This window comes from Ostrea edulis, chromosome 6 (genome assembly GCF_947568905.1).
Source record: "Ostrea edulis chromosome 6, xbOstEdul1.1, whole genome shotgun sequence".
NCBI lineage: Eukaryota > Metazoa > Mollusca > Bivalvia > Ostreida > Ostreidae > Ostrea > Ostrea edulis.
In genome coordinates this window covers 19,818,736-19,832,703 of record NC_079169.1, presented here as the reverse complement: position 1 = coordinate 19,832,703, position 13,968 = coordinate 19,818,736, and the positions used below count along the sequence as shown (strand labels likewise).

General features: G+C 34.2%; 1 protein-coding gene across 5 annotated transcripts in view; it reads left to right on the top strand.

The window, feature by feature from the left end:
- The window catches only part of LOC125645868 (uncharacterized), a 78,143-nt gene that overhangs the window by 33,405 nt on the left and 30,770 nt on the right, over positions 1-13,968 (top strand). For 4 of the 5 annotated variants that reach the window (XR_008796236.1, XM_056141781.1, XM_056141778.1 and 1 more), the window contains 12 exons: positions 3,152-3,355; positions 3,451-3,699; positions 3,802-4,003; positions 4,224-4,639; positions 5,331-5,453; positions 5,544-5,675; positions 8,116-8,238; positions 8,879-8,998; positions 9,116-9,367; positions 9,496-9,621; positions 10,106-10,231; positions 10,992-11,123. Coding sequence is in view for 4 of the 5 variants with exons in the window: in XM_056141781.1 (XP_055997756.1) it covers positions 3,152-3,355; positions 3,451-3,699; positions 3,802-4,003; positions 4,224-4,639; positions 5,331-5,453; positions 5,544-5,675; positions 8,116-8,238; positions 8,879-8,998; positions 9,116-9,367; positions 9,496-9,621; positions 10,106-10,231; positions 10,992-11,123 (2,205 nt within the window). In the remaining variant the exon portion in view is untranslated. The remainder of the gene's footprint in view (positions 1-3,151; positions 3,356-3,450; positions 3,700-3,801; positions 4,004-4,223; positions 4,640-5,330; positions 5,454-5,543; positions 5,676-8,115; positions 8,239-8,878; positions 8,999-9,115; positions 9,368-9,495; positions 9,622-10,105; positions 10,232-10,991; positions 11,124-13,968) is intronic. The other variant, XM_056141780.1, reaches the window with a different exon arrangement.

The following is a 13,968-nucleotide window of genomic DNA, read 5'->3' as shown; positions in this document are numbered from 1 at the left end:
AGTCATGGACATCGTTCATATAAAAGTATAAGTGACGTGACGTTTGATTCACTTTTGCCTTACGTCAACAGACAATTACTTCCACATCATATTCGTACCAAACTTTACTCTGTTCCATTGAGAGTTTTACATACGTTATTTGAAGAAGCTACAGATAGTCTATACATGGATTTTTCAACAACTGAATATAGACTGAAGTCTATGATTATAGATGTTGCCAATCACAGGCTCTTTAAACCAGCACGGGTCATGGATGATATTCCTTTCAAATCATGCTGCCAGTTCCTTAAGCTCAAATTTACAAACAAAGGAATAGATGCCGTCAACATAAGCAATATTCTTCGTTATAAAAGGGTTCAGTAGTGTATTCCAACTTATTTCAAGTTCAAGTCTACACCCTGTGTTTCCTACATCTATACTTCTCCAATGCATCCAAATTTCTTAATTATAAACAATCTTTGCAGTGGCTAGATATATACCATCTTATACGTAATCCACAAACGTGTTCTTGTTCTTCGTCTTCCATCAACTATAGTCCAGATGGACATGTCATTACTGGTGATGTGGATATAGTTGAAAATGAGGACCTCAAATCACTTATTTTAAAAGGTCCTAATACAGAGAACTTTGGTCCTTTATTTGGCGATAGAACTTCATCTCTATTATGAATTCTGTCAAAGATTATACCAGACGATCGGCTAAATATGAAAAATAATTTGATACATTGTCAGAATGAGTTAAAAGCATAAGAGGAATATTAAAATCCCGCATAAGACATATTAAAACAAAAGTACGTACCATCTATACTTCTGTGTTCAGTAAACCAGAAGTGATATAAGAATTAGATAGGTTACATGAGGAATATATTTTGGTTCCAGCTGACAAAGCTTGTAACAACATTGTCTTTCTTTGTAAGGCTCATTATTACAACTGTATTTTAAACTAACTTGGCAATAATTCTACTTTTGGTAATCCTACTTATACCCCAACTGCCCTTTCAAAACAGGAAATTCTTCAAAAGCATTCTTCAGTTTCAAACACATTTAATATCCCCATCAATGGTTCGAATGAATATGAGTTACAAATGTACCGTACCTATACTGGATTCCTTAACACATCAAAACCCTTACAAAGATACATTGCTGGATCCAGTAATTGCTCTAACAAACCCCTATCTTTTCTCCTCATGAAAATATTAACAGCTGTGAAAGACAAACTTCAAACTTACTGTGCGACTAAAAATGCCAGAAGTGGTGTTAATCAAATGTGATTTCAAAAACTTCTAAAGAACTTTTAGTAAACTTGAAATCGCAAAACTTTTCCCAAATCAATAACATTAAAACCTATGACTTTTCAACACTATACACGACCATTCCTTACGACAAATTAAAGACTAGACTTTTTGACATCATAGACAGTTGCTTCTTCAACAAAAATGGAAAGAAAATATTCATGACTAGTGTTCAGTTATCCAAAAACTTGCTTTGTGAAACCACTCGAATTCCACGCACAAGTACTCTGAAGTTGAAATAAAAAATATGCTAGAGTTCCTGATTGACAATGTATATTCGTGGTCTTTGCTGATCAGGTCTTCCAACAGTCTGTTGGAATTCCTATGGGCACGAATTGCGCTCGTTTCTTAGCTGACCTATTTCTATATTCATATGAAGCAGAATTTATTCAACAACTTCTACGTGAGAAGAAGCAATCTCTAGCTGTGGCCTTCAGTTCGACATTTAGATATGTCGACGACGTTTTTTCTATTAACAATAATAACTTTCATTCACATGTCGATTCGATATATCCCTGTGAGCTCGAAATAAAAGACACCACCGAGTCGTCCACTTCTGCTTCATACTTAGATATTTTATTGAAAGTAGACATTAACGGCAAACTGACAACTGAACTGTATGACAAACAGGATGATTTAAGCTTTTCCATCGTCAACTTCCCATATATAAATATAGCAATATTCCATTATCACCTGCATATGGTGTTTATATCTCTCAACTGATTCGATACGCAAGAACTTGTTCCGCGTATAGTAAGTGTTTAAATCGAGAAAAGCTACTGACAATCAAGTTGATGGTACAGGAGTTTCAACAGTTTCGATTGAAGACAGCATTTTGCAAATTATATGGTCGTTTTAACGATCTAGTTTGTCAATACAACCTATCATTGGGTCAAATGCTGTCTAACGTGTTTCATACCGATTGTTAGGCCGTTCTTGGTATACTGATTTTGACTACGGATAATACCGTTTACCTGATCAGGATATAGGGTTCACGGCAGGTGTGGCCGGTCGAAAGGGGATCCTTTCTTCTCCTAGGCACGTGATCTCACCTCCGGTGTGTCCAGGGGTCCGTGTTTGCCCAACTATCTATTGTATTGTTTATTATAGGAGTTATTAGATTGATCACTGTTCGTTATCTTCACTTTGCATATGGTTATAACGATCTAGTTTACAAACCTATCGTTGAATCAAATGCTGTCTGACGTGTTTCGTGCCAATTGTTACGTCGTTCTTGACACACTGATGCTAACTACATATTTCCCCGTTTACCTGATCAAGATATAGAGCGCACGGCGGATGTAATCGGTTTACAGGTGATGCTTACATCTCTTAGGCACCTGATATACCCCGAGATCCGTGTTTGTCCATTTGTTTGTATTTCTGTCATGAGTTATGAGATTAGTTACTGTTCGTTATCTTCCCCTTTTTATTAGTAATCTAATTATGTAGCACCATGCGATTCCCCTTACTATTTTGGAATTTCGGTTTTTTTCTATAAGCTTAGAACATTTACAAATTTAGACCATCCAAAAGGATAGCATTTTGATCCTTGTGATCTTATATATCAACCCTTTTTTCTTGCAAAATTCTAAAATTTGTCACAATATCCGTTGAATATTCCACAGTCTTTATATATTTCCCGAAAGGAAATCACATGCGCAAAATGAATTCGAATTGATTGTTTTACTTCACTTTTAAAGAGTTCACATAAGATACTTTCTGTATTTGTTTTTCTAAGAAAGAAGTTTATAGTGTCACACATTAGTGTATAGAATCAAGGTGTTTTTTTTATCGTTTGTGATATCTGCAATTCATATCTATATATGCATAAGCTAATTTGGACTATCATCTTTTTAGCAATCATCCTAAAGGTCAGTCTCGGAGTACGGTTTTTGATTTCGGAAACAATAGTTGACAGTGCGTACAAAGGATTCATAAAAGGTTTGATGGGGAATTTCGATGGAAACAGTTCAAATGATTTCATTCTTCCAAATGGAACTATTCTAAATGAAACAACAATGCAAAAGGAAAAAGACATATATTACGGATTCGGACAACAATGTAAGTTTTCATATGAATGCACACTATGGAATAAAATCATATGAATAATGTTGTGCTAAAAGTGGCTAATAAAATAGTATTGTTTCTTTTTCAAGGGTCAGTGCAAAACTCTTCAATTTTTCATTACGGCACGGGGTTAACCTTCACGAATTTTTCACATCCTGGATTTGAACCCGTATTTTTGGATGAAGTAGAAGAGGACATTCTTAATGGTGCCAAAGAGAAATGTGGACCAAACCCCTCCCAATCGTGTATATTTGATTTCTTAGCAACAGGAGACATTGCCCTTGCTTCCTCATCTGCCAAAGAAGAAATAAGTTTAATTAATGACGTTGCCATGATAGGTAATCATCTCTCTCCTTCTCTTCTACTTACATATACTTAGGTGTGATAAGATTATGCCGAATATATATCAATGGTAACTTTCATATTTATATTTTGATAAGAAAATGAAACACCAAACATAACAGGAAACGCAACAATATTTGCCGAAGTTGGTAAGGAGGTAACACTAATATTCACTGCTTATGATGACGGCAAAGAGACTCCCACGTTCAATATATTGAAACAGCCTGAGGGATTTGATCTCAACTCCACTACTGGAATAGCGACATGGAAACCACATAATATGAATATATCAGAGATCAGGTATGACCTTTCGTTAAAAAAGAAGTGATCGCAAAACATTTATCATTCCGATATAGCGTAGAACATTAAAATAGCTTACATGGTGTGTCCAGATGTCCGTGTTTGCTCAATTATCTAGTTTGTATTGTTTGTAGGAGTTAAGAGATTTGATGACTGTTCGTTATCCTCACCTTTCATAGATGTAAATGATTTTTTATCTTATTTAATACAAATTTACTAGTATCAGTGTGATAGACGAAATGGGAGCAGAATCGCCATCTCTGGATGTCACTATCGTTCTGTGTGGCGGATGCAGTGAACGAGGTAGCTGCGATTCTGCTAGTGTTAAACGGACAGAAAAGCCTTTAGTCTACCACGCATCATGTATTTGTACTACTGGTTATTCGGGTAAGACCTTGCTAAAATATTGTATTCCCGTATCAAAATATGTCCATTCTAAAAAAAAAAAAGTTTGTCAATATGTTTTATTTGTAGGCGATAACTGTGCAATAGACACAGACGCATGCCTTCTCAATCCGTGTCCTTTAGATAGAAACTGTACTGACCTTACCCCTGAAGAAGAGGCCAGGTATAATCGCGGATACAATTGCACAGATTGTCCAAAAGGATTTGAAGAAATTAACAATAAATGTATAGGTAATCATCAATATTGTACTATAATCAGCAAATTTTGTTTTCAAAATTAGAAGGATTTCATTATGACTTATTCATTTATACCTTAATCTATCACGAAGGGATGCTTTAATGGAAATCTGTCTCTGTAAATGTTCACATTATCTAGCTTGTTTCCTTTATACTATCAGACTGAATTGATACTTGCTGTGTACCTTCCATGTGCAAAATTACCTACTATGATTATGTTTTGTTGCGGTTCACCTCACTCTTACCTTATATTCGTGGGTTTTTTTTATTCTAATAGTATCAGTATGCCACAAATATTACACGTGTATTAATATTGATAATAACTTCGAGATGTGAGGCTACCCAATAAACATAGCGTGATATCCAATGTAATGCAAAATATAAGGGCTTGTATTTGGAAATTTTATTTGAACATGGACAACTTGCCGTTAAAAAGTGTATATAAAAGCGACAGGAGGGGGCAAGCAGTCAACTGCAATCTAGGATATTTTTGTTGATTGTTATGTGTTCTAAATCGATTGTTTAACTTGTCTACTCATGAAAACTAGAAGTTAATATTTAGACAATAATTGCTTTTTTGCAAATATTTGATGTTTTCTTCTGCATGTACCTGATATTATTTTCATTTCACGTCTATGAAATATCAATTTCTATGATCTGGAATTAGATATAACGTCATTTGTAGATGTTGATGAATGTGAAAAGGGGAACGTCTGTAATGAAACAGCAGAAACCTGCGAAAACACAGAGGGAAGTTTTCTTTGTAACTGCATCAGTGGCTATATAAAATTAGAAAACATGTGTAAAGGTATTGTTACAAGAGATATAATCTATAAATTCCATGTCGTAAAACAAAGATTCGTAACATTCCATGAATTTGGCATTTGTCATATTACAGATATAGATGAATGTGAAGAAATGACTTCAAATTGTGAATCAGTTTGTCATAACACGCAGGGGGGATTCGAATGTGCTTGTCATCCAGGTTTTGTTTTAAACAAAGTTGACAAAACTTCTTGTGATAAAACGGGTAAGTGTTTGAAGTCTGTTAAATTCTCGATCTCCTTTTAAGAGCAATTACCCATTTACTAGTGCTTCAAGGCAATATGCAGTATTTTGAATTTGAAATACTAATTCATACATGAAATGTGTATAGTCATGTGAATCAACATATAAGAGAAACCATGTCATATAGATTTTCTAGTTTGAATCTAGACTAAACTTGATTGCAATATATAGTTTAGCAAAGCAAATAAAAAAAGAGAGAAAATTAAACCAAAACCCAACAAATAATATCGAAAGGCATGTGCTGCCGGACGATCTCTAACAAAACGTATTGTTGGAAACAATGATATCAAGGACTTCATATTAGTAAGTGGAATGTACATGCTCAAGTCCCAATGTGGTTTCTTCTTTAATCTTTCTAAAATAACAATTTATTCTGACATTATAACAAAGTATGAAAGAGAGCAGATAATAAAATTTCTATAAATCAAAGTACAGGTGATTTTGCTATTGTAAATCAAATCATCAACGTATCTACTGCAATATACTGTAGTGCGCATAGTCTTACTGTGATGTCTGATTGTTAGATCTTGGCTCCGTGCGCTCCTCTCAGGTCACATGTATTGAAAGTGATTTGAATTCCAAGCTAATCTATAAAAGGTAAAGATAACGAACTGTGACCAATCTCACACCTCCTTTAAGCAAAACAAAACAAGGAGTTGGGTAAATGTGGACCTCTGAATATAACAGAAGTGGGATCAGATGCCTAGGAGGAGTAAGCATCCCCTGTCGATCGGTCATATCCACCGTGAGCCTTCTTGATCAGGTAAACGGAGTTATCCGTAGTCAAAATCAGTGTGCCAAGAACGACCTAACAATCGGTATGAAACACGTCAGACAGCATTTGACCCAATGATAGGTTGTATTAACGAACTCGATCGTTATAACGACCATATAATTTGCAAAATACTGACTTCAATCGAGACTGTTCAACCCCTGTACCATCAACTTGATTGTCAGTAGCGAACTTCGATTTGAAAACTGACCATAAGCAGAACAAGCTCTTGCGTATCGAATCAGTTGAGAGATATAAACACCATATGCAGGTGATATTGGAATATTGCTACATAAATATGGAAAGTTGACGATAGAGAGGCTAAAATCATCCCGTTGGCCATACAGTTGAGTTGTTAGTTTGCCGTTAATATCTACTTTCAATAAAATATCTAATTACGAAACAGAAATGGACGACTCTGTGGTGTCTCATTTCGAGTTCACTTGGATACATCGAATCATATCTATACTATATATTTCAACAACCTCCCAAAGAACCACATAATACAATACAATGTATGGAATTCCAGGGTAGCAGCCTCCGGGGTCCCCTTCTAACAGTCCAACCAGTTTTTGTAGTTTTCTCCGTCGAAAAATAACTGGATGTCTTGCGACAAAAACAAATGGTAAGACTAGGGTGCGCACTATGGCACCGCGCCTGGTCCATAAATAACACCATTCAATATAGATTAAATCGCTAAACCATGGCTACGATATCGTTTTAAATAGACCGTACAGAGTATACTGAAGCACAGAGGGTTTGGGGCTTTTCCCGTCGTAGCGTGATCCACTTTTAGTCGTGGGTTCTGTAATAGTTTTACGCTGAAACTAACCAGTTGAAATTAAAGCATATGCCAGAATTCTTCGTTTACCTCCTAACGTCCTTTACATCTACTTTGTTTCCAGTGTCTTATATGGTACAGGCAATGGTGTATATTTTATTATATGCTGGGATTAATCAAACCTCCATGGTTGGTGTGTCTGTTGATACAGATATATATCCATGATTCGCATTCATATTAACTATCAATACTACATCATTAATAATCATATGTGAAGCTCTTTTTGTATGTATGCAACAAGTCATGATATTTTTTTTTCCGATGAGTTACCAGGTTCTCATTTTAGCAGTAACCTTAGCAGCTATGTATACGTAGTTCAGACAAACATGACTGAGTGTCATGTTTGGTTTTTATGCAGAGAAATGGGCGGTTCGTTTAATATGATGTACATCTTACGATTCATTTTGGGAGGTTGTTCGCATTAAACTGACACGTATTTATAGTTTTTCGTTACAGATTTTATTTCGTAATGTATGTTGTCGTCTTACTATTTTTGTTGATCTTGTACTCAATATAAAAGACTAGAATGTATTCTACTTTTCAAATCAAACATTCTTCTTTAGTAAAATAGAGTTTACTCTGGTATTTTTAAGGGTTTCATACATAACATAGCTTTACTGTTAGTTAATATCCCGAAAGCAATCAATCTAATCACTATTTGCTTGTTAATGTGAAATTTATATAAGTAGGCACACATCACCCAAATGTAAAACGGTGGAAACAATCGACATTATACTTTTGTTTGTTTGACTATATCATAAATTCAGAAAAAGAAAACATTTTTCACAGATGTGGACCCTTGTATAGAATTAGAGAAGGAATGCGAATACACTTGCAGCAACACAACGGGGACATTAGATTGCACTTGTCCAATAGGCTATCAGCTTGATGATAATGGCACCAACTGCACAGGTATTTCTATGATGTTATTCATGTAAATACAGTACTTGTGTTGTTTGATCAGGTTTACTCAAAGGCAGACAGTATGAAAAAGTGATTATAGCGAACAGTGAACAATATTTATAATTCCTACACTGAATAACAAAATAATACTAGGGCAAACACGAACCCTGGACACACCAGAGGTAGGATGTTTATCATAAAGTTATATGTGAAATAAAATGATAGATTATGTCCCATATATGTATTGCTTATGCCACAAATGTATAGTGACTATCCTACAAAATTTCGTAAGAACGAGGTAATGGTTTTGTAAGCTCTCCTCATGCTCATTGCAAAATTGTTTGAATATAATGGATATAATGAACAGTGATCAATCTCGTAATTCTATAAAGAATTTCAAAATGATAGTAGGGCAAACACGGGCCCCTTGGGACACCTGTGATAGGGTTAGGTGTCGAGGAGGAGTAAACATCTTGTAACCGTTAACACTTATTCATATAACTTATGAGAATGATCACTGATCACTGTTTGTTATCTTCACCTTTCATGCATGCAAAATTAAAAATAACGAACAGTGATCAATTTAATGTATAAAATGCAAATCAATTGACCACGATAATTCACTACTTCATAATTATTTCCACCGTAGATATAAATGAATGTGAGTTGCATAATCCGTGTGAACAAGAATGTAACAACAGCGACGGCTCATTCCATTGCGTCTGTGGACCAGGATTTACGTTGAGTGTGGACAAAACATCCTGTACAGGTATATGTTTGATATCATCTTCAGATACGTACTATTGTGTACATTTTAAAGTTAAATACCAAATAAAATGCACCTGGGCTCTCATATAACTTGTAATATTTGTGTCTCCTTATTCAGAATGTGATCCACCGTATTACGGTGAAAACTGTAGTCACGTTTATGTGTCTGGTCCAGGTGTTGACACTTGCAACTCCGTGAGTGGATGTACTTGTCTCTCAGGTTGGACTGGGAAATCATGTGACGTGGATATTGACGAATGTACAAAAGATCAAAACATCTGTGGAACAATAAAAGTCTGCAAAAATCTTGAAGGATCTTACAGTTGCAACTGCAGAGAAGGTTTCCAAGACGACGGTGGCAATTGCATAGGTACTTATATGGATAGATCTAGTGAAATGTAAAATTTTCTATCAAACGTTGTAATTTTCGGAATATATTGATCACTGTTCGTTATATTCGCCTTTCATGCATACAATTTAGTTTTTTCCCATATATAGATATTGATGAGTGTTCCGATATAAGTTTAAATGGCTGTCCAGAAAACACCAATTGTCAAAACACACATGGGAATTATACCTGTCTGTGTATTAAAGGATTGCAAAGGATCGATTCTACTTGCAAAGGTATGTAATTTCAATCTCATTACCAGAAATTGCAAGCAGGTAGATAATATACCATATGACATCCGTGATATCTACTTTAAAAACGATTTATATGACTCCAAGTACACCTAAAATATAAACCAACACCCACATCTAAAGCAAACTATACATTCCAAATGCTGTACAACCTTCGATTATCAATGGACAATAGCAATAACCTTACCTATTTCTTGAATTGCAAGTAGAATACATAATAAACACTGATGTGCAAAATCTGTAGATCAAAATTCAATGTGGAGAATCGGTAAGGTTGATACGTGCAGTACATCATTGTTCGATTAGAAGTATGTAAGCATTTTAAAGTTTACCTTTTCTTCTCTTTCTTTCTCCCTCGTACTCTCTTACACTATATGTATATGCACTAACTCTTAATTTACAGAGAACAGGTGGAAAATGTTTACAGAATGAACTGATTATTTTAATATCTATGTTTTCTAACTTTTAGATGTCGATGAATGCGAAAATAATATTCATGATTGTTCGCAAATCTGTGTCAACACATACGGCGATTATGAATGCGAATGCCAGTTTGGCTATCTATTAGAGAATGACAGGAAGAACTGTGAAAAAGGTACTTCCCCCACAATTCATTTCTGTATATATACATACACAGTGTATTAACATAATATCCACTACTTTTATGATTAAGGCGTGCCCAAAATGGGGCAATTGTAACTAAGCTGTAATTATGAAACATTCCTGAGAAATACTACCCCATAATCAGAAGAATTATCTCGAGAGCATACTGGGTTGAAGCCAATAAATTTGAATCCTCATGGTAATGGTCCACAACTACGTTGCCTATTCTTCATGAAGTAAGGTCTACACTTTAATAAATGTTAACATGTACATAGCTAGATCAGGTTCACGAAAACACTCCTATACGAAACTCAATCTGAAAATTATCGCAGACGACCGGTGTACATAACATGAATAATTAAAGCAAGCTCACGTGTATTCTATTTTGATCCAAATTTTAATATTGGTTCTCCTGTAATTTCATGAGTCCACAAAACTTCGTAGAAAAGAGAAACGTATGAAAATAACATTGATGACATTCTTCGTCCTGGTGGTGATTTTAAGATTTCCAGAAAATATCCCCAACAAAGCCATTTTAGGTGTCAAAATGAGATAAAAATATATCTGTTACAAAGTTTGTTGTATTATTGGTAACTATGTTGCCATATTATTGGTATTATGTGTTTTCGGATAGTATTGTGGAAATTCTACAGTAATAAATATTTGTGTATATTGAATTACATTTTCGTTAGCCTTAATATGTGTGTATGTAACGTTCATTATCAAAATTGTATACATTTTTTATACTTCAGTTAGAGATGTGTGCTCACTATTTCCGGAATTGAATTGCACATATGGATGTAAGTTAGAACCGACCACATTTGAAGGAAACTGCTTTTGCGAATCTGGGTTTGAACTTAATCTCGACAATAGGACTTGTAACGGTATGTATGTTTCCACACTCAAGTTCATTAATATGCTTGAATTCCACATTGACAATATTTGCGAGGTCTTTGGAGATAAAGTCTCCCAACGCTCTGTTAGAAGTCTTCCCATGAACATGAAGACTTTAGTGTGCTTCTTTATCAGCGGACTGGGTTTTTAGAGACATAATTCATTCAAAAGCTTCTACATGAAAAGAATAAAGAAACTAAGCTCTTGCTGTGGCCTTCAACTGAATAAAATATATCTACGACGTCTTATTTATCAACAATTTTCATTCATATGTTGATTCGATATATCCCTGTAAACTCGAAATAAAAGACCACAAATATCATAAAGACCATACATATCTGCTTCATATTTGGATATATTGAACATAGATGTTAAGAGCCATTCTCTGTAACCACTTAAACATTTATATAAGGGGTCCGGCACGCACTGTCACCGATTTTTTTCAAATTTGGCACATCGACTTAATCTGGCATAAGTAATGTAAAACCATCATAATTTGGATGCTATGCAACTCTGTTGCCATGGTAACACGTGCATGCCATTCAGGTCACAAAAGAGTCAATTTTCGCATGAAAAATGACATTTTTCATTCAACTATACTGGATTAACCTGTTTGAGTTCTTATTTAATCATTATAAAATGATACTATATAGCATTTTTATTATTTAGTTTGATATTTAGTTAAAGGTTTGAATAATTCTGTTATATTTTCATTCTGTCTGGAAAAGGGGGTTGTTTGATACATTCTGAAAAAGCTAATTTAGAGGCAAATTTGAATGATGGATAAAAATTCCCGCATTCAGCTTGAAATCTATAAATGCTTGTACAACATACATTAGATATAGTACTATCATATAACAATGAGACATGTTGGGAATCTACCATCTAAGCTGTGTTTCCATGGAAACAAAATGATGCATTTCGTCATGATATGACAGTAGAGATGCATTTTTCAATGAAATTCAAAATACAATTTTCTATGTATTCAAAGTATATAATCTTAATAACCGATTGCTACTGATGTTAGATTTTAAATTTTAACAAGTGTAATATGAGAATTCATGTTGGTTGCCATGGAAACGAAAATTGCTATTTCTTTTCAAATTCGAAATCCATGCTATAAATAAATTTTTAGACCAAAAAAAAAAATAAATGCTTTTATAGACAGATTCAACTGAAGTCAATGTTCTAGTTGATAAAATATTAATACTGATAGATAATTCATATTACATTGTTGCTATGGTAACAAAATATCATAAAACAGGAAACTTGATGTTCACATTCTTTTCAAGTAAATCTCATTTTGTTATACATCATGCATGTTCTTCAATCATAAACACTCCTAATTTGTAACAGATAATTAAATCAATGCATAGTTTTTGGGTTGTTTTTTTATTCAAATGTGCATGATTTCTATTTGTGTATTGTACATGTATCACAAATTGCAAATGTATATCTTAATAATTCATCAAAATAACTACCATATCTAGAAAATGCATATTTGAATATTTCAGTTATTTCAAACTATCATGTACATTTTTTCACCTTGCCAATCGAATTAGGTGTGACATTGAAATTGAATCATTGTTCTTAAAAATTGTTCAAGTTAAATAAACTAAATAAGATACATAAAGATTGTAATCTATCATTGATTCATGAGGAATTACCACCCCCCCCCCCCCCTATGTATGTGCAAAAAATGTTATGCCAGTACCATGTATGAAATCTATTAAACTAACATTTTTTAATACGTGACTTGACAATTTACAGTTACTTATGAGGAAGTATTTTGACCTTGACTCGTGACCTTGGCATTTGATTAAAAACAACTGAGGGCCTGTTTTGTAGAGTCTGGACGTTCATCATGGTCACTCGTTTAACGTATCTTTTTAAACATAGGTATGTGAATTATATTTCAACTTCATAAGAAGACCTTGCTTGTAACTGTAACATACAAATGATGTTCATATTGAAGTCATTTAGTATGCTGGGAAAGTCAATATCTTTAATATCTGACATCGTTGGAACCCACGGGTTGATTCATTTATTATCATTTAACGTCCCGACGAAGAATTTTTCACTCATATGGAGACGTCACCATTGTCAGTGAGGGTTGCAAAATTTAGGCCTATGCTCGGCGCTTAATTACGGCCTTTGAGCAGTGGGTTCCGATGATGAATATTTCATAATCGTATCCTATTATAAATGGTATACCTTTATTTTAGAATCATATATTACAAAATAGGCAAGATAAGCACACACAATCTTTTTCATTTTCTAATTTTGCGCATATATAGTCATCATGGCTAATCGTCTTCTCAATGGCATAGAGGCAACTAAAATATAATGTGATCTGCTGTCCTGATAGAAATTCTTTCCGGTTAAATGAACCACACCCCATCATATCCTTTGAGGCAACATAAGCATCGAACATACACTGATGCTTCTGACTTGGCCCCCACCAAAATGACAATATGACACTTCCTACAAAATCAGTAAATAATATTAATTTGAAGAGAAATACCAAGATGAATATAGGCAAGCATATCAAAATCGTATGTCCCATCTAAAATGTATTACTTGTTCTCCCCATGTCATCTACATCTACTACTACATGTAGCTGTAATATGTATTCCTTAAATTATATGTTTGAATGAAATCTTATTCAAACCCTTTTCTTACGGTAGGCAATAACTTACTTAAATACATGTATTCTTATCTAGATTTAGTTTCATCTAAACTCTAAGGTGATTATATGACCTCAATTAATCAACACATGGGTTAATTATAATATTCAAAACAGTGAGAATTGTTTTGCGGTATTTTTATCACTTG